The sequence below is a fragment of the Cebus imitator genome, unplaced genomic scaffold, assembly GCF_001604975.1.
Source record: "Cebus imitator isolate Cc_AM_T3 unplaced genomic scaffold, Cebus_imitator-1.0 Scaffold70, whole genome shotgun sequence".
NCBI lineage: Eukaryota > Metazoa > Chordata > Mammalia > Primates > Cebidae > Cebus > Cebus imitator.
Genome location: NW_016107385.1, coordinates 5,596,705 through 5,623,166, shown reverse-complemented (window position 1 = coordinate 5,623,166; position 26,462 = coordinate 5,596,705). Strand labels below are relative to the sequence as shown.

General features: G+C 39.3%; 1 protein-coding gene across 1 annotated transcript in view; it reads left to right on the top strand.

The window, feature by feature from the left end:
- Positions 1 to 4,424: 4,424 nt before the first annotated feature.
- The window catches only part of ARID4A (AT-rich interaction domain 4A), a 71,093-nt gene continuing 49,055 nt past the window's right edge, over positions 4,425 to 26,462 (top strand). The window contains exons 1-8 of the mRNA XM_037739473.1: positions 4,425 to 4,753; positions 5,840 to 5,902; positions 7,680 to 7,790; positions 11,640 to 11,705; positions 12,699 to 12,789; positions 19,648 to 19,727; positions 19,817 to 19,911; positions 23,948 to 24,080. Coding sequence (XP_037595401.1) covers positions 5,897 to 5,902; positions 7,680 to 7,790; positions 11,640 to 11,705; positions 12,699 to 12,789; positions 19,648 to 19,727; positions 19,817 to 19,911; positions 23,948 to 24,080 — 582 coding nt within the window. The 5' untranslated portion in view covers positions 4,425 to 4,753; positions 5,840 to 5,896. The remainder of the gene's footprint in view (positions 4,754 to 5,839; positions 5,903 to 7,679; positions 7,791 to 11,639; positions 11,706 to 12,698; positions 12,790 to 19,647; positions 19,728 to 19,816; positions 19,912 to 23,947; positions 24,081 to 26,462) is intronic.

Sequence of the window (26,462 nt, the reverse complement as noted above, 5' to 3'; positions counted from 1 at the left end):
AGGCTGGAGTTTAGTAGCACGATCACAGCACACTGCAGCCTTGACCTCCCGGGACTCAGGTGATTGCCCCACCTCAGCCTCTCAGCTGGCAATCACAGGTGCACGTCACCACGCTGGCTGATTCTTGCATTGTTTGCAGAGAGGAGGTTTCACTACGTTGCCCAGGTTGGTCCTGAAATCCTGGACTCAAGCCATCCACTTGCCTCGGCCTCCCAAAGTGCTGGGATTACAGGATTCAGCCACCACATCAGGCCTTCAGCCTTGTATTTCCACTTCTGGGAGATTATTCCAAAAATAATCAGGGATGTAAAAGATTTAGATGCCTAGAAATTTCAGCATCTAAAATTCAGCATCTACACTGGTCCAAAAGTAACTGCACTTTCAGACCATGAATTTTAAATCATTGTAACTAAGCTCAAATACATTTTTATTAATCAAAATAGGAACCATCACAATCAACACATTTTTAAGTTTGTTTATTCCTGTAGTGTAGAAATCTGTGCTTCAGGATTTGATGAATTCTGGGGAAAGCATTTTTTGCATCCTGCTAGTTATGGAAGTTTTTTCCTGCAAAAAGGTGTTGTGATGCTTGAAGAAGTGGTAGTCGGTTAGAGAGGTCAGGTAAATATGGCAGATGAGACAAAACATCATAACCTGACTTGTTCAACTTTTGAAGCATTGGTTGTGCAACATGTGGACAGGCATTGCCATGAAGAATTGGGCCGGCCTCTTTTTGTTGGCCAATGCTGACTGCAAGTGTTGCCAAGTTTTGGGTGCATCTCATCAATTTGCTGAGCATACTTCTCAGATGTAATGGTTTCCTCCGTGGATCAGACCAGCAGCAGACCACCAAACAGTGACTATGACCTTTTTTTGGTGCAAGTTTGGCTTTGGGAAGTGCTTTGGAGCATATTCTCAGCCCAACCACTGAGCTGGCCATCCCCGGTTGTCATATAAAATCCACTTTTTCTTGTACTTCACGATCTGATCAAGAAATGATTTGTGGTTGTATAGAATAAGGGCAAATAACAGGCACTCACTTATCAAGCTTTTTCACCTTTCAATTTACTTCAAATGCTGAATGACTATAGATGGTCCACATTGAGTTCTTTGGCAACATCTCAAATAGTTGTAAGAGGATCAGCTTTGCTGATTGCTCTCAACTGGCAGTTACCAACTTCTGACAGCTAGCCACTAAGCTTCTCATCTTCATGGCTCTCCTCCTCTTTGCAAAACTTCTTGAATCACCCCTGCACTGTACGTTCATTAACAGTTCCTGAGCCAAAATGCACTGCTCATGTTGGGAGGTGTCTCTGCTGCTTTGACCCATTTTGAACTCAAATAAGAAAACTGCTCAAATGTGCTTTTTGTCTAGCATCATTTTCACGGTCTAAAATAAACAAGCAGGCCAGGCGAGGGGGCTCATGCGTGTAATCCCCCCACTTTGGAAGGCTGAGGTGGGCAGATCATGAGGTCAGGAGATCGAGACCATCCTGGCTAACACAGTGAAACCCTGTCTCTACTAAATATACAAAAAATTAGCTGGGCATGGTAGCACACGCCAGTAGTCCCAGCTACTCGGGAGGCTGAGACAACGAGAATCACTTGAACCGGGAGACGGAGGTTCCAGTGAACCCAGATAGTGCCACTGCACTCCAGCGTGGGTGACAGAGCGAGACTCCACCTCAAAATAAATATATAAATAAATAAAATGAACATGAAATAAACAGCAAGTAGTAAGTCATTATTAAAAAAAAAAAAAGAAATGCCCATTAAAATGATGTATAACATATCAAATGGCAAATGCCAGTAATGCAAAAACCACAATTATTTCTGCAACAACCTTCTTAGACACAATATTTTGCAAAACATGTGCAAGTATATTCACTGACATATTACTGCCGTTACATAAAAATAAGCGGGTTACATAAATTACGGTGTATTTATCCCACAAAACACTATGAAAGCATAAAAGATGCTTTATGACAAAATATTTTCAATGTTCCCAATGTCTACAAACAAAAATAGATGGTAAGAAAATGAGCAAAACTAGAATATTTTCTAAAACAAAACCACGAAAGACAAAGTCTTTTGTGTAACATATAACTACAGTTTAAACTGTAACTATCTTTTGCAAGACAGTTTTGGGCTTTTTAGTAATATCCAAATGTCCATGCATTATTTGGATTAGATAATAAAAGTTTAAACTTCGATAGTGGAATTACGGATGCTTACTCCCTGGAAAGTTCAGTAATACACTGTTTTAGAAGGTCTTCTAAAAAACTGTTTCACCCCTCAACACTCCTATTTACAAGATCTTTACATGAGAAATTTTTAAATACGTGGGATGGGTATCACAAAAATATGCATTTTTTTTTTTTTTTTTTTTTGAGACGTTGTCTCGCTCTTGTTGCCCAGGCTGGAACGCAATGGCGCGATCTCAGCTCACCGCAACCTCGGCTTCAAGGGTTCAAGTGATTCTCCTGCCTCAGCCTCCCGAGTAGCTGGGATTACAGGTGCCCACCATCCTGCCCAGCTAATTTTTTGTATTTTTGGTAGAGAAGAGGTTTCACTATGTTGGTCAGGCTAGTGTCGAACTCCTGACCTCAGGTGATCCACCCGCCTCGGCCTCCCCAAGTGCTGGTATTACAGGCGTGAGCCACTGAAATGTGCATGTTTAATGATAAAAACATTAGGTACTTCGAAATCCAGAAATGAGAACCACATAAATGGGTAAACAAATCCGCAAGGATGTCCTGATTTTGGGATTTCATTCTAAAACATTACACCAGGAAGCTAATTATATAGACTCATTTGAATCTGAACAAACAAAACATCTTTGAACTACTTTTCGTCCATTCTAGTATTCCTCTGCTAATCCACAGAAAGTTTTTCCAGGTGGTCCCCCGTAATTCTAAAGATTTTTACAGACATTATGACTCACCTCAGTAATGTTTTGAGATATTTACCACTGACATGTTCTGTTTTCTTCAGCACAACTGCCAAAAACCCCAGTAATTATTAAGTCACACAACCATTTTCTAGTCTTGAGCGCCACCGATATAGCAGTACGGTTTAAAACAGGTACTCAGGGTAATTATTAGGATCTATCCAGTATGATTAGGTCACGCACTAGAAATACCAACATACAGTTCACTTTCTTAATGAATACTTTTGAGTAAAATCCCTGTTATAAATAAAAAACTGATTCTGCTAAAACGTTTTCTTACTGAGAAAATTTAGTCCATGTGAATATTACTGACGATAATGTCACATTTAAAAAATCATTCCATTCTATAAAACTAGTTAATTTATACTCCAATTTCCCTATTTAAAAATATGTGTCTGTTTCACTGAACAAAACACAAGATGTTAACAAAACAAGATCAACGTCTATCTTATCTGGGACGTCCTTGTGTCTGTTTTCAGTCCTACAAAATCAGTTTCCTTTCAAAAAGTAGCATAAGCCTCGTGCGGAGTGACACACACGCTTTTCTACTAAGGTCACAGAAGCAGCGTCTGCGCTGGCAAGTAAACTCCTCAGCATCCAGAAAGCCAGCGCTTTCTCCAGTTTCCTCACAGCTTTATCGCGCGAGGCGCACGCGGAAAGCTCTCTCCCAGCAGGATGTTTTTAAGAACCACTTCTTCGCTGTCTTAAGAGGCTCCCACAGCTGGTGCCAAACAGGTGGAAAATATGGCAAGTCCCCGAAATGCATTTCCAAAGACAGGAACGACTGCTCAGAGAGGGACAGGATCCAGAAAATCTCTCACATTCTCGAGAGCCCAAATGATCACCTCCAAGAAAGAGGTTTCTCTCTCCTCCACCTCTCTTTCTCTCGGCGGGAGAGGAAGCCTCGCCCCCTTTCATCCCACCCCTTCTCCCCACCCCGCCGCCAAGAACTGACTTGAAACCATGGCTGCCCGCGGCCCCCTTACTTCCGGTGCCGGTGTCGCTAGAGCTGCGCCATCCCCCCCAGTCAATCGGACAACCACAGCCTCCAACTGACCTTTTGACAGCTCTGAGACTCCTCCGTCCAAGACTAGGTGCTGTCCTGGAGGAAACGGTGGACGGCTGCCGCAGAAAAACGAATCTACCAAATGAAAACTCCGTTTCCCTCTCGCCAGAAACCTAAAACGCGATGGAGCTGCGGCCACAGCTGCCGAGACAAAATGGCGCCGGGAAGCTGGTTTGGCGCAGGCGCCTAGGAAAGACACTGCCCCGCCCCCGTGCAAGCCCCTGGCTGCAATTCTGGGTTCCGTTTCCATGGGACACTCCGCCGCCAATCCTCGTGCCGAACTGCTCTTCCTTGACCCCTCAATTCACCAATCAGTGTCCAGTCAAGCACATCCGGAGTCGTGTCTACCAATCAATTCTCAGGACTTGCTTACTCAATAACCAACTCTCCAATAACGTTGGTCTTCAAAAAAAACCAATCATAAGTGGAAGATGTCCTACCTGCTGTTTTTCGCACCAATCCATGAAGTTTCAGAGCTACATCCAATGAGGACGGCAGGTAGCGAGGTCCTATCCGAAGCTCTTCGGCGTCATGAACAGCCAATAGGAGTTCGTGTAGAAGCGAGTCGGCTCAACAGCTTGTTATTTGGTGGATTGTGGCAGTATATCGGGGCGAGTGGGGAACCGGGCGCAGGAACTGTCGCCGCGGCCGGGAGTGGTGCTGCCCGGACGGGGGCCCACGGAGGTCAGAGGGGCGGAGGACTCTGGAGCTGACAGCGCGCACTTCACCCGCAGTTGGTAGGTGGGGAGAGGGGAATCGGGGGATACTGAATGGACGAAGCGGCAGTAGCAGCTGCTGCTGCTGCCCGGGGTCCCGGTGCAGTTGGAAGCTTTGGAGGTGGGGAGAGGGATGCTAGGCAAGTGGTGCGGCTAGCGCAAGGGAAGGGGCCAGCCGTGGAGAAGCGGCAGGAACTGCGGGAACCGCCGCCGCCGCTGCAGCCGCCTCCTCGTCCGCTTCCCCGGGTTCCCGGGAAAATGGCTGTGGGGCTGGCTGCGCCGCTAAGTTTGCTTCCGCGCGGTAGAAGCGGGCTGCTTGGAGGAGCCGTCCCCCAACTCTGCGGCCCTTCCACCCCTGAGGAGTCCGTGGCAGGACTGGAGGGGCCGGGGGCTGATATCTCTCTGGGCTGTACAAAAAGTTGAGGCGGGCGCGGGGAGGAGGCGGCGGCTGCTGCGGTGCGGTTCCCCTCCCCTCCCACACCCAGTCCGGGCCACCTCCCCTCCTCCTCCCTCCGCCCCCCGCCCCCTCCCCCGCGCGGTTCTCCCGAGGCTTTGGCGGCTCCCGGCTGAAGGCCGCGGCCCCTGCCCCTTCGGGTGAAGGAGCGCTTCTCCTTCCTGACATGGTGCAGAGCGAAGGAACGAGAGCAATGGCGCCGTGACACTCCGCTGCCGCCACCGCGGGCCCGGGGCTGGCCAAGGGGGCCGAGCGGCGGAGGCGGGGCGCGGGCCGAAGTCGGGGTATCCGGGGGACAGCGGAGCGGAGGCTTGGCGGTCGCCTCCGCGGGGGACCTGGGGAAACCCGAACGGCGCCTTGCCCTTTTCCCGAGCTATCTGTCCTGGGGCTCCGAGTTGAGCATTCCGGGTCCAAGTGGCCATCGAGGCGGGGGCGCGGTGGGCCGCTGGCGAGCTCCGGGGCGGAACGGGCTGCTCTTTGGCGCGTCTAGGGTTCTAGCTGCCCCTTCAGATCCTGCGTCTGCCCTCGGAGAGGGGTCTTGTCCCTTGACCGGTGACAATTCTGCCCCGCCCGCTGACGTTTGTTTACTTTCTTTCCTTTGGTCGCTCCCCGCAGTTGACTGATTCTGTGCCGGTCTTTCCCCCTCCCCGTAGTTCTAGCGACTGCAAAGATAGCTCGCTGAGCTGGAACCCCACAGATCACCAACAAAAATGAAGGTAAGTGGAGTCAACGCTGCCCCGATCCTCGTGCCCTGGACACTGCCAGTCGTGAGACTAGTGCCTTGGAATGTCATTTGTTCGCTACTCAAAATTGATGTCCCTACTGAGCAGCAGTTTCGGCAAAGGGAGGATGTGTTGAATGGGTGAGAAATGATCTGTGTGTCTAAATGCGGAGTTTGGGCCCTCTCTGTAGCAGCACTTTGGAAAGGCTGGTGCAGCCTTTCAGTTGTTGTCCATTAGGATAGTATTTTTAAACACTTCCTGTATTGGCAGCAACCTTTGCAGAAGTAAAGCTTTTGTCCTGCTTTGGTTCTTTGGGGGATTTTTTGAAAATTTTTTTCTTCCCCAGTGCCAATGTGATTTTCTAAGAGAAAGAATACGTGGATTAAGTAGTGAAGGTATCATTTCTTCTGTGTGTTTAGTGAACTCATGTGGATAAAATATTTGAAGTTGAACTATATTATAGTTTTAGTTAAATCTGTACAGTAAATATTTAAAAACATATACTGACCCTAAAAAAATACATATTCTACTGAGAATGACTGCAGATAACAGTATGTGGATGGTTAAAGGGAAAGGATCTCATATAACATTCTTGAATGCTGTGGCCGTTGAATGTTTCAGGTCAGATTTTTATTTGCCAAAAGCATTCCTATTCAATTTGTATTTCTTGTAAATGCTCTTACTTTAAAACGTACCTAATTCCTGTCTTATTTACTATTTCAGTATATTAAGCTCTGAAACACAGCATTTTCCCAAACTTTCTCATGGCTTTCTATTTTCTCGAAGTAAATGACTGTTTAACTTTCTTTAATATTACTTGGGAAAACTTATTGGAAAACAAAAAAAGATTTTCTATTTAAAAACGTATCTCCAAAGTATACACTGTTACCTTTGCATTTAACAATGTTAAGTTGAACTTGTGTGGATACACTTTAACTTCTGGGAAAAAAAAAAAAAAAGGGTGAAATGACAGATTGAGATAACAATCATCCTGTTACCGTTAAGATTAAAATGAGTGGTAGAGTGAAATTTCTCACATCTTTCGATGTATCATTCTGATCATGTCCGTTTGCTAAAAGTAGATGTTTATTAGTAGTGCTTATATTTTTATACTAAGAAGATTAGTGTGGTAAACTAGGTATGTCTACAAGTCTTGAGCCATGGGTTCATATCTGCATTCATTGGCTGAATTCAAACTTAAAACCTTTCAAATGCAGCTTTTAGCCAATGAATTTTCCCAATTATACTCTCCTTATGAAAAGATGTTACCTTTATATAGCTATGTCAATGAACAATTAATCTATTTTTAGTGTTAGTTTAAGTAGCAGTATTTATTTTAATTTGAAATTAAATAAATTTATTAAATTTTTTAATATATAATTATTTTAAAAACTTATTTTCAGGAGGCTATAAATGAATAACTTAATTTTATGATATGTGTAATATGAAATATTTTCTTGTCTTTTCTTATTTTTCTGCTTATATAAATAGTAGAATTTTTGAAAAATTTTGTATCTGGAGAAAAAACATTGTATTTTGTCACTGATAATTTTGAATTACAATTTTAAAACATTTTATCATATCGGGACATCAGTATATAAAATAAAGGGTTGCTAATCAAGTGTTTGCTTTAGGGTATTTTCAAATTTTCAGTGATACTAATAAGTTATTTAAATATTCTTAATGCTTCAAACACAATCTTTTAATGAGACTCGAGGTTGGAGTAGGGAGAGGTAGTAATGACATTCACAGTTTATGTTCTTTTCACCAGGCGGCGGATGAGCCTGCCTACCTGACAGTGGGAACTGATGTCAGTGCCAAGTACCGAGGTGCCTTCTGTGAGGCAAAGATTAAGACTGTGAAAAGGCTGGTGAAAGTTAAGGTAATATTTGTTTTTATGCAATAGTTTTATTAACTCTAGATTTAAGAAAGTTGGGGAGAGACTGCAAATCAGCATTTTATTGAGTCATTACATGAAGATACTGTATATACTAAACTTACAGGAAAAGCACATTAAAAATTGAGAAATAGAGAACTTGGCTGGTGGCTCACGCCTGTAATCCCAGCACTTAGGGAGGTTGAAGCCGACAGATCACAAGGTCAAGAGATCAAGACCATCCTGGCCAACATGGTGAAACCCTGTCTCTACTAAAAATACAAAAAAATTAGCTAGGCGTGGTGGCCTGTGCCTGTAGTCTCAGCTACTTGAGACTGAGGCAGGAGAATCGTTGGAACCTGGGAGGAGGAGGTTGCGGCGAGCCGAGATCACACAGCTGCACTGCAGCCTGGCAACAGAGCGAATCTCCCATCTCAAAAAAAAAAAAAAAAAAAAAAAAAAATAAGCTAGGTGTGGTGGCTCATGCCTGTAATCCCAGGAGGCAGGCGGATCACCTGAGGTTGAGAGTTCAAGACCAGCCAGACCAACATGGAGAAAGTGTGTCTCTACTAAAAATACAAAATTAGCCAATGTGGTGGCCCATGTCTGTAATCCCAGCTACTGGAGGGGCTGAGGCAGGAGAGTCCCTTGAACCTGGGAGGCGTAGGTTGCGGTGAGCCAAGAGCGTGCCATTGCACTCCAGCCTGGGTGAGAGAGTAAAACTCCATCTCAAAAAAAAAAAAAAAAAAAAAAAAAAAAAACCACCAAAAAAAAAAAAAAAAAAAAAAAAAAAAAACACCCTCAGAAAGGGAAATTATTCCAAAATGCTACCACCAACAAAATGCTACCACCAAAATACCATGCTAATGATATTTTCTGTCATTTGGATCTTAACTATTTGTGGGAGCATACTTGGACTGTAATCTATTTTCTCCCCTCTTATAATGTTCAGGTAGAAACAATTTCAGTGTTTAAGACAATACAAATACAATGGGAATTATGTTTTCAAGATAGTGTAAAAAAGCATTTAAGAAGTTAACTTTGGGCTGGGCATAATCCCAGCACTGAAGGAGGGCCAAGTGAGCAGCCTTGGCCAACATGGCGAAAACCTCTCTCTACTAAAAATGCAAAAATTAGACTGGGCGTGGTGGCTCATGCTTGTAATCCTAGGACTTTGAGAGGCCAAGACGGGTGGATCACATGAGATCAGGAGTTCAAGACCAGCCTGACCAACATGATGAAACCCTGTCTCTACAAAAACACAAGAATTAGCTGACTGTGGTGGCAGGTGCCTGTAATCCCAGCTACTCAGGAGGCTGAGGCAAGAGAATCACTTGAATCCAGGAGGTGGAGGTTGCAGTGAGCTGAGATGGTACCATAGCACTTCAGCCTGGGCAACAGAGCAAGACTCTGTCTCAAAAAATTAACCGAGTATGGTGGTGCACACCTGTATTCCCAGCTATTCAGGAGCCTGAGGCAAGAGAATCACTTGAACCTGGGGGATGGAGGTTGCAGTGAGCTGAAGTTCCACCACTGCACTCCAGCCTGGATGGCAGAGGGAAACTGACTTAAAAATATATACAGTATATATATTTGGCTGTGTGAGGTGGCTCACACCTGTAATCCCAGCAGTTGGGAAATCTGAGGAGGGAGGATTGCTTGAGCCAAGGAATTCAAGACCAGCATGGGCAACGTAGTGAGATCTTGCCTGTTCAAAAATAAAAATAATAAAATTAGGTGGTGTAGGCATCTGTGGTCCCAGCTGCTCTGGAGGCTGAGATGGGAGGATTGCTTGAGCTTGGGAGGTCAGGGCTGCAGTGAGCTGTGGTGGTGTGACTGCACTCCAGCCTGGATGACAGGGCCAGACCCTGTCTCAGAAAAAAAGAAAAATTATTTTTTTAAGATGCTTTTATTCGGGAATAACTTTTTTTTTTTTTTGGTGATTCCTTCTAGTAGTTTTCTTATATGAATATATTTTTAATAGTCTCTGTTACTTTATACTTAAATTTAAAAAGTAATCAATTCTTATTATAAACATTTTTTACATTATAGAGGTATAAATATAGTTTATTAAGTCCTCCTCCTTAAAAAATTTTATTTATTTCAGTTGACAAATAATAATTTTACATATTTGTGGACTACATAGTTATGTTTTGCTACATATAATGTATGGTGATTAAGTCAGGATAATTAGCTTATCCATCATCTCAAACATTTTTCATTTGTTTGTGTTGGGAATATTCAGTATCCTGGTCGCCACCATTTGAAACCATGTAGTATAGCATTGTTAACTGTATTCATCCTGCAGTGGTATAGAATACTGTGAAAGTCCTCCTTGATACGACTCCAAAGAGATTTGATGCAGTCTTCCAGATTGTTTTACTGTGCTTGTCATACAGTTATTGTCATTGGTATTAGATTATGCTATATTGCAGTTTGCAGTTTGGTTTATTCACTTATATATCCGATGTTTTCCTATCAGAATTAAGCACCATAAAAGGAGGAAACGTCTGACTTGTTCTATGCCCAACACATAGAATAGTGGTATATAGTGGACACTCAAAATTTGTTGAATGAATGAATGATCTAGAGCAGTGATGCCTAAAGTGTGGCCCTAGACCAGCAGCATCAGCCTTAACCTGGGAACTTGTTCCAAATGCAAATTTTCCCCACCCTAGATTTACTTCATCAGAAACTCTGGGAGTAAGATCCAGTAATTGTGTTTTAATAAGGCCTGTAAATATTTCTGATGCATGTTAAAAGTTTGAGAATCAGGCTGGGCATGGTGGGTCACGCCCTATAATCCCAGCACTTTGGGAGGCCAGTGTGGGCAGATCACTTGAGGCCAGAAGTTTGAGACCAGCCTGGCCAAAATGCTGAAACCCTGTCCTTACTAAAAACAGAAAAAAAATTAGCCAGGCATAGTGGTGAGGCATGGGAATTGCTTAAGCTGGGGAATTGGAGGTTGAGACTCTGTCTAAAAAAAAAAAAAGTTTGAGAAACATTGAGTAAAGGAGTGTGATTTGTAGGGTAGATAATTAGATGGATCTATGATTATTATAAACTTTATATTTCAATTTTCTTGATGAAACTTCAAGTATTTATTATGATAAGTTGCCAATTGACATTCATTTCTTTTTGTTTCATATAGTCTTTTTACCATGTCAGCTATGTAGGATTTGATTACTCTGTATTTATTTGGGATTCTTTAACAATTTAAATTTGTTATTAGTATTGTGGCTCGTATTTATTTAAAATTAATATAATGATTGTTTTAGGAGGTCTTATATGTACATTACCTAGATTTTGAATTTATTTGGACCATGTGTTACTTGGACCATAGTAACCAACTCTGTATTTAGATGTGTAGTGGAAGGGAGCACTTGTTTATATCATTGCGTATTATGATTATTGTTAAGCTTTACTTTATAAAGGATGAGAGTTCTGGTTTTAATTTGTTTACCTTGCATATAGGCAATACAGTTTGATCCTCTTTTTTTGTTCTTTGTGTACTTGGTGACAGTCAGAACCTTTTGTGACTTGTTAATAAAAAGCAATAAAGGCAGGTTTTTTTTTTTTTTCAATAATCACTACAGATTATTATATAGTTCATTCAGTAAATAGTTACTAAGTACTGGTAATATGCATTCACACTTGCTAACTGTTGGGAATATAGCAGTGAAGGGAGGACTCAGCCCTCAAGCAGCTCACAGTTAAGAGAATGTAATAAGTTTTATAGCAGAGGTCGCCACAGGGTGCTAAGAAAGCATAAATTAGAGACTTTATTGTTACAATGTTACTATAAGTGTATGTTTTAAAAGTAATATGCAAATTATTTTGCAAAATGTTTTTCAGGTACTCCTGAAACAGGATAATACCACACAATTGGTACAAGATGACCAAGTAAAGGGTCCTTTAAGAGTATGTATGTTGTACAGTTTAAAATCTAAAATAATCATAGATTTATACCATATTTATTGAATTTACATTTCTACATAGATTTAACATTTTATGAGAATGTTAATCAGAAAACAGTCCAAATGAAGGGTTTAAATATTGCAATAGCTATATTCAAAGTTTTAGAATACTAAACATATTCTAGAAGGGTAGTTTAATATATATAAACATGTTGAGTTTTTCACCTACCTTTTTGTTTTGAATCCTTGAACTGAATACCTGACTTCGTTTTTCGCATTGTTGCTGTATCTGAGGTGATGTTTAGCCTTCTAAGTTGAGTATCATAAACCTGAAACTTTGCTTGTTCTAATTTACCAAGTAAACCATGTTCACTTTCTAATTCAATTTAATGAATACCTAGATTATGTTTTCCATCCATTTCTGACCATTTGTTTATATAATAAATCTGTTATATCAGAGTACCACTTTGGTTAATATCTGATATGCAAAGGTCTGGAAACTGAAAGGAGGTCGACTGGTCCATCTCTCTCTCTCCAGGTGAACCTTTATCTAAAAGGTCCCTTAAATATAAATGTTGAATCTGGTATTCAATGTTTCTTTGAAAGGAAATTGAGGCTATTTTGGTTGTCCTATAATTTTACAGTTATTCTATTTAATTTTCTTGAAGGCACTGTGATACAGTGGAAAAGCTCTGAAGTAAGATTTAAGAGACTGGGCTCTCATCCTGGACTTTGCAAATTTTTTTCTCTTTCTGAACTGCAGTTTTCATTATGTAAAGTAGGGGTCATAATAGCTACCTAACTTTTGTCAAAGTGTTTTGGGACTCAAATTGCATAATAAATAGACAAGTACTATAAATGATAAAGATTTAAGACCATGTAAGATAGAATTATTATAAGTGTGGTATTTATTTTTCTTACCTAGATTATATGGTTGGTGGGAGTGATTTGGTTTATTTGTTTAAATTTGGTAAGGAAATTTGGACTCATGTTTTAGGTGGGAGCTATTGTTGAAACAAGGACATCTGATGGATCTTTTCAGGAAGCTATTATCAGCAAGTTGACAGATGCTAGTTGGTATACTGTGGGTAAGTAATTAAGTAATTTAACACATAGATTTGATTTGAAGGTTGCGTATATCTGTGGTTTGTGGATACACTGAAACATTGTGTTGGCAGAGAAATATGTATTATTTCCCGTCAGTTTACTGGATATAGCTGGCTAAAATTCTAAGAATGCCCCCATAGGTAACAAAAATAATTATCTCTTACAGTAACTTGGCCACTTGTGTCTGTTTCATCCAAGAATGTACTTTTGTTTTAGGTTATTTTGATGTTTCTCTTCAAGAAAGTTAGATCACATTATTGTGATCACTTTTTTTATAATTGCAATTAAAATTGCACAGTTGCAGTCTTTATTGTATTGCTACATATTTTATATGAGGGTAATGTAGATGTTGCCAGACAATTTATAGATTTAAAAAATTCTGACCATAGTAGCTTCAAGACTAGGTGATTGTAACTTACTTTTTGATTTTTGACGCAGTGTGGGTGATCATATTAACAGCTTTCAAGGCCAAGCATGGTAGCTCATGCCTGTAATCCCAGCACTTTGGGAGGCCAAGGTGGGTGGATCAATTGAGGTCAGAAGTTTCAGACCAGCCTGGCCAACATGGTGAAATGCCATCTCTGCTAAAAATACAAAAATTAGCCAGGCATGGTGATACGTGCCTGTAATCCCAGCTACTTGGGAGGCTGAGGCAGGAGAATCGCTTGAACCTGGGGGGCGGATGTTGCAGTGAGCCAAGATCGAGCCACTGCATTCCAGCCTAGGCGACAGAGTGAGACTCAGTCTCAAAAGCAAAACAAAACAAAAAACAGCTTTCAAGAAAGAAACAGATGCTCCTAATATGAATGTGTTCTTAACATTCCATGCATATGCTTATAGTGGCTTTAGATAGCTTTACTGTATTAAAAGTAAGAAGCAACAAGTGTCATAGTACACGTGAGTTAAAACCTAAAAGTAGTACTTCAGTAGTTACTGTCATTATGTTGATGAGAATAGCATTAGGTAACATTTCCAAATCTCTCTCTCTCAGTACTTTTAAACTACAAAATCCTGTGGATAACATCCAATCTATAGCATTGTTGGTTTTTATACTTATTTCTTGGTTTAAGTGGTGTAGTTATTTTGTGATTTTCTTGTAGATATAAAAGAAACGATCATTTAGGTTTACTTTTAGTTTACTTGATTTGTTGCTTTGGGTAAAAATAATTCATATCCAGTTGATGCTCAGTGTTGTGAAGAACTGTGCTTTGCTTAAAAATTTCTGTTTCTAACCCTGTGCCTTCTGTTAGTACTACCAATTTGCTGTGTGTAACTGCTTTTTTCTAAGCTTTTGATTCTTTGTGGACTTCCTAGAATTTGGTGTTGGTTCACAATGGTGCTATTATTCTGAACTACGTATTTTTAGGAAGCTTAGCTATGGCTTTTGATATTTGTTAAATGTGTAAAAACTAAGCAGCTGGGCATGGTGGCTTGCACCTGTAATCGCAGCACTTTAGGAGGCAGAGATGGGTGGATCACTTGAGGTCAAGAGTTTGAGACCAGCCTGGCCAACGTGGCAAAACCTCATCTCTACTATAAATGCAAAAAGTAGCTGGTGGTGGGTGCCTGTAATCCCAGCTACTCAAGAGGCCGAGGCAGGAGAATCACTTGAACCTGGGAGGCTGAGGTTGCAGTGAGCCTAGATCGAGCCATTGTACTCTAGCCTGGGCAACAAGAGTGATACTCTATCGCAAAAAAAACAAATAAAAACTAAGCTTAATGTTAACTTTTAGAGAATAAGTAAATACAACTTTGCTTTGTTAAAGACCTGATAAAAATTACAGGTGTGTGTAGAATCAACAGAAAATATATGATGCATATTCAGATAATAATATTGCACTCACTAGAAAGGTTATACTCATATTACCAGTAAAGCTTTATTGATAAAATGTGTATGCTCTACAGAAAGAATACTTTTGAGATTTTCTCATTCTGGTTTCTTCATCCCAGAGTAATTATTCAATTATGAATAGCAACCCCTGTCCTCTACATGAGTAGCATTTTAGTGTTTCTAAAAACTAGTCACTACTAAGCATTTTCTATGGTGATTTTCTGTGTTGGATAATTACAGAAGAAATTGTATAATTCTTGTTCTCAAAGAGCTTAGCATCTTAATTGCGTATAATTGAGGTATCAAGCATTCGTGTACATAAGAATCACTTGGTGCTTGCTTAGAAAAATGAGGATTTCACGACCTTAAGCCGCTCCAATTAGTAGGCCTGGGGATGGCAAAACAAGAATGCTTTAATAAGCATGTCAGTGATTCTGATGCAAGTAGTTCACACTTATAAAAATAGGGAGAAACAGTTTTATTTGGGAGACAAATTCAAAATATTAAAAGATTTTTGCGCTTATGTGCATGAAGGAAATTCATGAAAAGATTTTGAAAGGCACTGTTCCATTCAGAAAACTCAACATAGCACTGCTGTAAAGAACATTTAGATATTGAAGGAAGTGGATCACATAAAGAATGATCAGAGTATAATGACCTGAATTACCAGTTGGTTTAAAAATATGGCAAAATGAAATGTATAACCTCTTGGGTCATGAACATCCCATATTTTTCTTTCAGTGAGTACCTACTACCTATTGAGCTTAATTGCTCTTTTCTGGAATTTTTCTTGATTTCCAGTTCCTAGCAAAGTATTATGTGAGTATAATCAGAAAATTGTTCCAAGTGTTTATGACCTCCATGACCTTTTTTGGTTTCATGAGATACCAGAAATTATGTCAGATAATTAAAAATGAAACAAAAGAGGATACCACATTGCTGGTTTGGATCAAATAAGAGTTAGGATCATTAGTGATCTGAAGTTATCATTAGAGTCGGTGATACTGTGGTGGTATGTGCCTGTAGTCCTAACTGCTTCTTACATAATATAGGTATCAATTTCCCTTCTGTTAAACTTTATTAATCAATTTTGAAAGAGATCATGGATATAGTGTGACTCCATTTTTAAAAAATCTGGTAATAGTTTATCCTCTAATGCTTTATTTCTTGTTTTTTGTTTGTTTGTTTTAGAGACAGGGTCTTGCTCTGTTTTTTTTAGAGACAAGGTCTTTCCCAGACTTTTGTACAGTTGTACTGTTATTCATAGTTCACTGCAGCCCTGAATTCCTGGGCTCAAGCAATCCTACCACCTTAGCCTCCCAAAGCATTGAGATTACAGGCATGAGCCACTGCTCCTGGCCTCCCCTTTAATGTTGAACAATTTATAGCACCAACTCAAGGGGATGTTTTTGTTTTTATTTTTGAGCAATAGAAATATTTCCTCTTCCTACTATTTGTACCATAGTTTATTCATTGATAGGATATCTTGATTAATAAGTTCATAATGTTGGTTTTATAAAAAAAATTAATTTTGTATAGAAACAGAGTCTCACTCTGTTGCCCAGGCTGGACTGCAGTGGCAATCATAGCTCCCTGCAGCCTTGAACTCCTGGGCTTAAATAATCCTCCTACCTCAGTCACTGGAGCAGTTAGGATTACGGGCACATATCACCCCACTCAGCTAATTTTTAAATTTTTTTTGGTGAAGACAAGGTCTCACTGCGTTGGCCAGGCTGGTCTCCAACTGCTGATCTCAAGGGATTCTCCTGCCTTGGCCTCCCAAAGCACCAGGATTACAGGTGTGGTGGTTCACATCTGTAATTTTCAGAATATCTTGAAAAATTACATAATTTAACTAATTTATAAGGTACTCAAAAACATATTTGTATAATTTTGTGAATTAAAAAAATCTTAGTCTGGGTGCGGTGGCTCATACCTGTAATCCCACACTTTGGAAGGCCAAGGTAGGCGGGACACTTGAGGCCAGGAGTTTGAGACCAGTCGGATCAACATGATGAAACTCTGTCTCTACTAAAGATACAAAAGTTAGCCGGGCCTGGTGATATGCGACTGTGGTCCCAGCTACTTGGGAAGCTGAGGCACGAGAATCACTTGAACCCGGGAGGCAGAGGTTGCATTGAGCCGAAATCATGCCACTACTGCACTCCATCCTGCGCGACAGAGCAAGACTCTGTCTCTAAATAAATAAATCTTAAACTCTTTCTTTTTTTCACTTAAAGTTGGGAGGGTTCCTGTATAAAACTGTAAAATAGTTGTTTGTATTATAATCCCCTTTTGAGAAATCCCTTTGTTTGTATTTAATGTTTCTATCCATGATAAAGTATATTGAAGTGAAATGAATTTTTCCCTCTAAAAATCTGATTTTATTTTGAAGTGATTGTTGAAATTTTTGAATTGTTCAAATTCAAAAATTGCTGAAATTTTTTGTTTGAAATGTTGAAATTGTTGAAATTTTTCATTGAACATTTTGGTTTAGTGCTGCCATTGATTAATGATAAAACACTATGGAAAACATATTATATAAATTTGGCAGTGTTGGTCTTATATTTGCATTTTCCTTCTTCATGCCTCCATTTAAATGTGTGTGTGTTTAGTATCATCATCTTTGGTATTATAAGCATTAAGAAAATGTGAAAACCTTTATGTTTTATTCTTTTTGAAATTTTATACTTATAGACACTAGTACTGACAAGAATTACATTGTTTGGTTTGTGATAGTTTCATGATTTAAAAATTTTAAAAGAACAGTGGTTAGACTTGACACTATATGAATCATAATTTTTTATATTAAATATTTAGTGCACTATTACTCAAGTGCACATCAGTGATGTAATCATTGGAGGATGTTGTGTTTTAACCTGTCGTTATGCCTGCAGCTAGTCATTAATTTCCGGATCATTGACTGTTTATAGCACAGCTGCTTTTGTAGAATCATGGTTCTTTGAGTACGTGCTTCAGGAGTTTTTAATTTTCTCCACATTGTCTCCTGCATGTAAGAGAATCTAAGCTAGGTATGTTTAGTCTAACAGAGAGAACTGATTGAAGTAGACAAATATTTAACTGTTGAAAGCTTTTATATAATTTTCTTTTTGAAAAACTTATTCATTAAAGGTAAGTGTAGGATTTAAAGGCAAAGTGTTTGCTAATAAAGCAGCCTTTCAAGAAAATAATTCAGGATTGTAATTTCATAAGTAACTAAAAGATTCTTAGATATTAAACGAATGTAATATAGAATTTTTAAAATTAATACTAACCTAATCTGTTACAATAGAAAAGTATCTAGAATTAAGAAAGTTAGTACTATATATATATATATATATATATATATATTTTTTTTTTTTTTGGTACCCTCCTTGCCCAGGCTGGAGTACAGTGGCATGATCTTGACTCACTGCAACCTGTACCTCCCAGGTTCAAGCGATTCTTCTGCCTCAGCCTCCCAAGTGGCTGGGATTAAAGGCATGCGCCACCATGCCTGGCTAATTTTGTATTTTTAGTAGAGATGGGGTTTCTCCATGTTGGTCAGGCTGGTCTTGAACTCCCAGTCTCAGGTGATCCGCCTTCCTCAGCCTCCCAAACTGCTGGGATTACAAGTGTGAGTCACTGTGCCTTGCCAAGTGGTATGATTTTTAAAAATATGCAGTAAAAGTAAAAAACTTGAGAAAGCATCTATGTATTTATGGTTTTTTTTTAAAGATTCTTTTTAAAAAGACTTTATATCTTTTTTTTTTTTTTTTTTTTTTCTGTAGCTGTTTTCTTGATGTGCCAGTTTTTTTTTTTTTTTTTTTTTTTGAGACAGAGTCTTGATTTTGCTCTGTCACCCCGTGGCGCAGTCATGGCTCAGTAACCATGCTTGAGCCTTGGTTTTCCTGGTTTAAGCAGTCATTCCACTTTGACCTCTCCAGTAGCTGGGACCACAGGCATAAGCCACCACGCCTACTCTAAAAGCTTCATGCCTGTCTTTTTCTTACTGCAACCTTTATTTCTAATTACTCAGCTGGGTACAGTGGCAGATGCCTGTAATCCATGCACTTTCAGAGGCCGAGGCAGGGCGATCATTTGAGACCAGGAGTTTGAAACGAACCTGGGTAAAATAGGAAAACCTTGTCTCTAGTTTATTAAAAAATATGTATATTTTTAAATAAACTACTTATATCCTTTTCTAACAAAAGAAAGAACTTGTATCTAATGACTTTAGAATTTGGCAGCCAGTACATGTGTAGTAGGTTATCTGCAAATAATCAGAAGCAGTAGAATAATTCAGTAGCATCACCAGGAGTCAGTTTCTGGAAATTAGGGGTACACTATTGATAGCTTTAGTGGAAAAATCCATAATACTTTTTTTAAAATCAGGTTTTTGTTCATTCTTCTGTGATTGCAGTTAATTTAATATTTATGCTTGACTAGGTTGCTGATGGGTTAAGAAGGTGGTTCTATAGTGATAGAAATAAAAAAAAACAGGCCGGACATGGTGGCTCACGCCTGTAATCCCAGCACTTTGGGAGGCCGACATGGGTGGATCATCTGAGATCAGGAGTTGGAGACCAGCTTCACCAACATGGTGAAACCCTGTCTCTATTAAAAATACAAAATTAGCTGGGTGTGGTGACACATGCCTGTAATCCCAGCTATTCAAGAGGCTGAGGCAGGACAGTCACTCGAACTTGGGAGGCGGAGGTTGCAGTGAGCCAAGATCGTGCCATTGCACTCCAGCCTGGGTGACAAAGTGAAACTAGGTCTCAAAAAAAAAGGGGTTACTGAAACAACTGGAGATACTTAAGCAGTTATGGGCAGCCATTTAACCTGTGTTTTTGGTATCTATGGAATGAAAAATATGGCATGATATGTGTACTGTAAGGGTTTTGTAAAATGACTAAAATAATGGTTCTTACAAATATTAAGCTCTGATAATAATAAGAGCATTGTGTGCTTAAGTTTTTATTTCATTAGTGTGCATAAATTCTCCGATATCTTGTGCTTATTATAGTGTTTGATGATGGTGATGAGCGAACATTGAGACGTACCTCGCTTTGTCTGAAAGGAGAGAGACATTTTGCAGAGAGTGAGGTAGGGTGATATGGATGAACTATTTGGATTAAACTGTTGGTACTGATCTAGAGGTAAAATGTGATTTAATTAATCTGTTTCTTATACAGACACTTGACCAGCTTCCATTAACAAATCCAGAGCATTTTGGAACTCCAGTAATTGCAAAGAAGACAAACAGAGGAAGGAGGTCTTCTCTTCCTGTGTGAGTTTTTCATATGTGGTATCATTATAATTACAATTATTATAACATTAAACAAGTGATTTTCCTGGAATGGCTAAATTCATTTGGGTAAGCTTTCCATAGCATCTCGTATTCTTACGTTAGACATTTTACCCCGAGTCGACCTTGATCTTAATTATTCCCATTATTTGCCCAGGAAGGATGATAACTCTTATTTCAAAAATACTATTTTTGTTTTAAGTTACTTTGCCAAAGTTTTTAATTCATATGATGATTTTTCTATTTTAAATGAGTATATGTTTTTTATCTTTTGTTTCAAAAACATTTCAAACTTAAAGATTGCAAGAATAATACAATGAAAGTCTGTATACTCTTTTTTGTTTTTTTTTGAGATGGAGTTTCATTGTGTTGCCCAAGCTGGAGTACAGTGGCACTATCTGAGCTCACTGCAGCCTCTGCCTCCAGGTTCAAGTGATTCTCCTGCCTCAGCCTCCCAAGTAGTTGGGATTACAGGCTTGCCACCACACCCGGCTAATTTTTATATTTTTAGTAGAGACAGGGTTTTGCTATGTTGGCCATGCTAGTTTCGAACTTCTGACCTCAAGTGATTGATTTGCCCACCTCGGCCTCCCAAAGTGCTGGGATTATAGGTGTGAGCCACTGTGCCCAGCCTAATGTCTATATACTCTATCTAGATTTACCAGTTTTTAACATTTTTTAACACATTTGCTTTATGATTCCCTCTTTTATACATATATAGTAATTATTTTCGTATTTTATAATAATAATTTTATTTTGCTGAACTATTTGAGAGCAAGTGGCAAGCATCATGACCCTTTATCAATTAACGCTTAAGAACAAGGAGATGCTCTTACATAACCAAAGTATGAATACCAAATTCAGAAAATTTAACATTGATAGACTACTATCGTAATATATGGTTAATATTTCAAACTTTACCACTTGTTCCAATGATAGCCTTTATAGTATCCCCCACTTGCCCTGATTCCAGGATCCAATTCAAGATCATGCATTGCATTTAGTTTATGTGGTTAAGTTTCCTTTAATTGGAAAAAGTTCTGTAGTCTTTTTTTTTTTCCCCATGACATTGACATTTTTGAAGAACACAAGCCAGTAGTCTTTTAACCTGTTTCCAAATACAGGTTTGTCGGATTGTTTTCTCATTGTTAGATTCGGATTATACATTTTAGACAGTAATACTCTATAAGTGATGTTGTGTGCTCAAGGAAATCACAGCAAAAAGTATTATCAGTTTGTCCCAAACTTGGTGATACTAACTTTGATGACCTGGTTAAGGTGGTGTCTACCAAAGTTCTCCGCTTCAGAATTATTATAGTTACCGTTTTTTCTTTTGTAATTTATAAGCCTGCATGGAGATACTTTGAGCCTATTTAAATATTCTATTCGAGGTCAAACTTTCATTCACAGGTTTTATCATCCACTAATAATTCTTACCTGAATCAGTTATTAATAAAGATTGCAAAATGCTGAATTTTCTATTTGCTACATTTTTTAGTTATCATTTAGCTATAATGAAATTCTTTTCCTAGCACTATGGATTCTAATTTTACTTAATGGGTTATAATTCAGGTTGTTCCAGATTTAGCCAAGGGAGCCTTTCCAAAATGGCTTTTATGTTCTTTTGATATGGCCTCACCATTTCTTGAGCACTTTTTCACCTTCTGACATGAGAAGGTATCCTAGGCTCATGTTAATTTTTCCCTGCGCCAATCTGGAATTGGCCATTTCTACAAGGGTTTCTCATTTCTTTTAGTGGGAAATAATATTTAGAAACCAAGATCCAGGTATTAGATATGTACTCACTGCTGCTGGGGAGTGTATAATGAATATCTTTGAAGGCAAAGTCAAATAACTCTTAAGCTGCAAACCAGAAAGTGATAAAAGACCTCTGAGGATCCTAAATGGAAATCCCAACTCAGCCATGTATTAGATATATCACTTTGGGAAAATTAAGCTCTTTAAAGTTAACTACATTTATGTGTATTAACTCAAATCTTCATAAAATCCCGCAAGATATTATTATTCCCAATTTATTGCTGAGGAAAATGGTAACAATAATGTCTTGCGGATTTTGTGAGGATTAGATAATGTATACAGTTTTCATTTTTTTTTGTTTGTTTTTTTGAGATGGAATCTCACTCTGTCACCTAGGCTGGGGTATAGTGATGCGATCTCAGCTTACTGCAACCTCTGCCTCCCAGGTTCAAGTGATTTTCGTGCCTCAGCCTCCTGAGTAGCCAGACTACAGGCATGTGCCACCACACCTGGCTAATTTTTGTAATCTTAGTAGAGATAGGGTTTTCTTGTATTGGCCAGGCTGGTCTCCATCTCCTGACCTCAAATGATATACCCACCTCGGCCTCCCAAATTGCTGGTATTACAGGCATGAGCTACTGTGCCCAACTGATAATATATATAAATTTATCAGTGTGTAATAAGTACTCAGGACATGATCTATATTTAATAGTTCAGTACCCAGTTTTTATTCATAAGCTAGCTCCATAGACTTCTACTGAAAACTCCCAGGCCGGGTGCAGTGGCTCACGCCTGTAATCCCAGCACTTTGGGAGGCCGAGGTGGGCGGATCACAAGGTCAAGAGATTGAGACCATAGTGAAACCCCGTCTCTACTAAAAAATACAAAAATTAACTGGGCGTGGCGGCACGCACCTGTAGTCCTAGCTACTCGGGAGGCTGAGGCAGGAGAATTGCTTGAACCTGGGAGGTGGAGATTGCAGTGAGCCAAGATAGTGCCACTGCACTCCAGCCTGGCGCCTGGCGCCTGGCGACACAGTGAGACTCTGTCTCAATTAAAAAAAAAAAAAAGAAAGAAAAAGAAAGAAAACTCCCTTATAATTTTAACACATTGAGTTATCTGGTTTCTGAGTGCAGTAGATTGGAAGAAATGTGAAAATAAAATATAGGTAGGATTAGTAAATGTAGTCAGTGAGTCACACAGCTGAGAAGTCTAGGAGAAAAAATGAAGGATTAAAACCAGAAAAATATAATGAGCTAAATGGTTTTGAGCCATTTAATAAGAGCTAATAGCTCTGTATATTTCAGTAAACTGCAACATTATCAATCATTATCAACATAATGGTAATTATGGCAATATTACCAAACATTATCATTGCAGGGTATCTTCAAGAAGTTGTCAGATTCAATGTATATTCATTAAGAGCTCAAATGGGAGTACGTAGTTATTTTTATTTTTAAAACTATAGGCTTTGCCGGGTGCGGTGTCTCACACCTGTAATCCCAGCACTTTGACAGGCTGAGGTGGGCGGATCACTGGAGATCAGGAGTTCAAAACCAGCCTGGCCAACATAGTGAAATCCTGTCTCTATTAAAAATACGAAAATTAGCTAGAGTAGTGGTGCATGCCTGTAATCCCAGCTAGTCAGGAGGCTAAGGCAGGAGAATTGCTTGAACCTGGGAGGTGGAGGTTGAGGTTGCAGTGAACCGAGATCATGCTACTGCACTGTATCCTGGGTGACAAAGCGAGACTCCATCTCAAAAAATAATAATAATTATATATATATGCACTTAAAATTTGTTGACACATAAGGGTAAACTTTAGTTACCCAGATAAGTTACCTAAATAAACCCCTAGGTGTGTTTTAATGAGATATCTTCATAGCAAGTTAGAAAATTAAAGTTATATTATCTGGCATTAAAATGGAAGGGCGGTCTTCCAAAAAAAAAAAAGTATTTGGCAAAATAAGTACTTAATGGTGTGTAATTAGGTTTTTCTGTCCCAGGTGGTGGTGGCATGAGAGCCTAAGTCCAAGCACTCATTAATCTAGTCAAGTGAACTCAGAGTTACCTAGGTAGCTCAGGACTACATACTTCTGTGAGGCTAAGGAGGGACCCATGTCTTCAATTACAGTAAGAATGAAGAGGCTACCACTTAAGGGTAATCCATTAGAAATTGAATTGACCATATTAAATGCACAATACTTTGTATCAAATAATAGTTTGTGTTAGGATAATGATCAAGTTATTCTAACTTTTAGTACCGAAGATGAAAAGGAAGAAGAAAGTAGTGAAGAGGAAGACGAAGACAAGCGACGTCTCAATGATGAGTTACTAGGAAAAGTTGTAAGTGTGGTGTCTACAACTGAGAGGACTGAATGGTATCCTGCTTTGGTAAGTAAGGTTTCTTTGCAAAGTTAATCAGCCCTCTAAATATTTGTTTAAAGTGGATTTTTTTAAAGCATTTAAAATATTTTGAAAGTATTAAACAAATTTGTACTTTATTGGAGATTTTTTAATTGAATAATCATAGTCAGGTCCAGAATACTTCACTGTCTTCTTTGGCTATTCTGTTTCTTTTAATTCTCTGTAACCTTCTATTGAGCTCTTTTATATTTCTTCCCCCTATTCCCATTATCATGGGTTCCTTTAACTTGATTCTTGAATTCTTTCTTCACTATTAATTCAGACTAATTTTCCAGAACTAACTTTTTTTATTTTTTGAGGGGAAGTCTCGATCTGTCGCTAGGCTGAAGTGTGGTGGCGTGATCTCAGCTCACTGCAACCTCCGTCTCCCGAGTATCTGGGATTACAGGCACACGCCACCATGCCCAGCTAATTTTTCTATTTTTAGTAGAGATGGGATTTCACCATGTTAGCCAGAATGGCTCTCGATCTCTTGACCTTGTGATCCTCCCACCTTGGCCTCCCAAACTGCTGGGATTACAGAGGTGAGCCACCCTCCCGGCCCCAGAACTAACTTTTATAGAGAAATCTTTTTTCTCCCTTTTTTTTCAGGCAGGGTCTCACTCTGTTGCCCAGGCTGGAGAGCAATGATGTGAGCACAACTCAGTGCAGCTTCGGCCTTCTAGGCTCAGGCATTCTTCCTGTTTCAGCCTCCCAAGCAGCTGTAACTACAGGCATGCACCTCCATACTTCTCTGTTTTTTTATTTTTTACTTTTTGTAGAGATGTAGACTCACGATATTGCCCAGGCCAGTCCCAAACTCTTGGGCTCAAGCAATCTTCTCCCTTTGGCCTCCCAAAGGGCTGGGATTACAGGGCTGAGAAGTCTTTTTAAAATATGGATTTAGTCATGATAGTCCCATTCTCAAATATAAAAACCTTCAACGAGTCTGCCTGATTGATCAGTTCAGCATTTTTTAAATGGATGTTTGAGGCCATCCCTGGCTCTTAGTTTATATTCTGTTTTTAGTATAAACTCAAGTTCTTTAATTGCCCCATTTTTAAGATACATCACTCCTCTAAGCCTTTATCCCTGCCTTAAATTAATTAGTATTTACTGAGGATCTGCAGTGAGTTCGGCTTTGTTCTAAGTTCCTTAGAGGGTAAACAAATATGAGGCTTAACTGCATTGCCCTCAAGAAGCTTACTATAGACATCTAAGAGATTACGTGGTTATTAGAGATTATATAGTAAATTTAGAAAAATTTTGGTACACAGTGGATTAAGAAAGGGTGTATGGAAAAGGAGGGGTTTACCTAAATTTTAAGGAAGATTTTGGAAATGGCATGTTTTAGGTGAGTTGGTAGAGAAAGCTAATTTTTGCTTACATAGATAAGGAATAATAAGAAGAGAGAGACGAGAATTATTTCAGAGTGGAATAAAAAATAATTGATAATTAATGCCTGTCTCTTCTCTTCCAATTCCTATACTTCCTCCTCCACTCCTTTATCACCTCTTAAATATCTCTTAAAGTTCAATTCAAGTCCTACCCTCTTTGTAGGGTCTCTCTTAAATACTCTTGTTTTGTTTTGTTTTGTTTTGTTTTGTTTTGTTTTGTTTTGTTTTGTTTTGTTTTGTTTTGTTTTGTTTTTGAGAGAGGGTCTCTGTCGCCCAGGCCGGAGTGCAGTGATGTGATCACAGCTCACTGCAGCCTCCACCTCCCTGGGCTCAGGTGATCCTCCCACCTCAGCCTCCTGAGTAGCTTGGGACCACAGGTGTGTACCACCACCCCTGGCTAATTTTTGTATCTTTTGTAGGGACAAGGTTTTGCCATTGGCCAGGCTGGTCTCAAACTCCTGGGCTCAAACGATGGCCTTGGCCTCCCAAGGTGCTGGGATCACTGGTGTGAGCCATTGTGCCTGGCCCCTAAGTACTCTTAACATAAGTGTGCCCCTTTGGATTTTGGTATCACTAATCTCTCATAATAATTGTGGCACAAAATGTGTTCCAAATCAGATTATAATCCTGTAAATAGCTGAAAGTATATTTTTAGGTTTCTGTGTCCATGTAAATGTATCACTCAGTTCCTAGATAATAATTTATATGGGAAAATTCTGAAAGTCCCTTGAACCTTTCAGTTATATAGAAAAATAAGTAGATTTGCCAAGAGTTTTTTTTTTTTTTAAATAACAAATTTCTTTATTTACTCAGTAGATTTATCATAATTTACCAGGGGATATTGAAAATAAAAAATGAGTAAGACACTATTCTTACATTTGATGATATTCTGTATAATGCACAGAATAATCCAAGTAGCAGTAATATAAAACAATACGTGTTCAATATTAGGACTCTCTGGCCTGAGAGATTA